Here is a 1,088-nt window from a genome sequence, read left to right as displayed (position 1 = left end):
GGGTTGAAAGAAAATTTTGTTTTTTTCTTATTACTATCACTCATCAGTAAAAAGTTTAAACTACTGAAAAGTACCGCGCAACGGATGATGTTATAAAAACGGGGAATCCCATTCAACTGAATTAGCACATGAAGGATTTACTCTTTGAGATAATGAATTGACATTTATCTCCCTTGCAATTCTGGATTTAAAATTATGACAGTTTGGGTTTGGACTCGTCATGTCCTTCAAGGTTACACAGAATACCGACAGTGGTTTAGTTCATTTGCGCCACACAGCATATCCTCTAAAATTCAATGATTTATGTTATTAACTTATTATTACTAAGATCATTGAAAGAACACGGAATCTATTTCTCCATTGCATATCAGTAATGCAGAATTTCTCCATTTCCAGGTTCCTCCAGAGCGATACCTACAGGAGAAATACAGAAGCCGATCGAATCGTGGTCTCGGAGTTCGGTACAGTGGCGTATCCGGACCCTTGCAAGACCATACTGCAGAGGTAATTGATCAATAATGTCAATGGGCGCTTAATAATGATAAAGATCGCCATAGCAAATGGCACCGGGTTTAATTACTGTTTCGAGTCACACGAGAACCATCATTAAGCGCACCTGCTCGTAGCAGTGTGCTGCTGTCACTTTTAATTAACCGAAAGGTTATCCCAGCAGGCAATTTCTACAGACTATCCTTAAAAGAACCAAGAAACTATACCCAATACGGGAATAAAATCCATTGTTTCACATTCATCCACTTGTGTTCTCAAATCTTAATCACCTTTTTCCTTACAGGTTCATGAGCAAGTTCGAACCACCGGGCAAGAACGCATCCGATAACTGCGTGGTTAGCGTGATGCACCTTGGCGATGAGATGTACGCGCTCACTGAGACTCCTCACTTGCGACGTGTGGACCCCGCCACGCTAGAGTGTGTGGGAGACAGGGCAAGTTGAGATCTGTATTTACCCGTATACGAAAAGAACGGTGTTTGAGCTGTGTGAAATGTTTACCACCAATGTTTTTTTTTTCTGTCCCGATAAATATCTTTATTGTTATCATTAATGCTGCTTCCACTGCAGTTACTATTG

The 1,088-nt window shown here is 40.7% G+C and overlaps 1 protein-coding gene across 2 annotated transcripts in view; it reads left to right on the top strand.

Moving 5' to 3' along the window:
- Window positions 1-1,088, top strand: part of LOC119592077 (beta,beta-carotene 9',10'-oxygenase-like) — a gene marked incomplete in the record, with an annotated part of 8,242 nt that overhangs the window by 4,541 nt on the left and 2,613 nt on the right. For both annotated transcript variants that reach the window (XM_037940891.1, XM_037940890.1), the window contains 2 exon segments: window positions 397-504; window positions 794-944. In XM_037940891.1, coding sequence (XP_037796819.1) covers window positions 397-504; window positions 794-944 — 259 coding nt within the window.

The sequence above is a fragment of the Penaeus monodon genome, chromosome 29 (genome assembly GCF_015228065.2).
Source record: "Penaeus monodon isolate SGIC_2016 chromosome 29, NSTDA_Pmon_1, whole genome shotgun sequence".
Classification (NCBI taxonomy): domain Eukaryota; kingdom Metazoa; phylum Arthropoda; class Malacostraca; order Decapoda; family Penaeidae; genus Penaeus; species Penaeus monodon.
The sequence above is the reverse complement of the archived record's forward strand: the minus strand, read 5'-3'. Positions and strand labels throughout refer to the sequence as shown.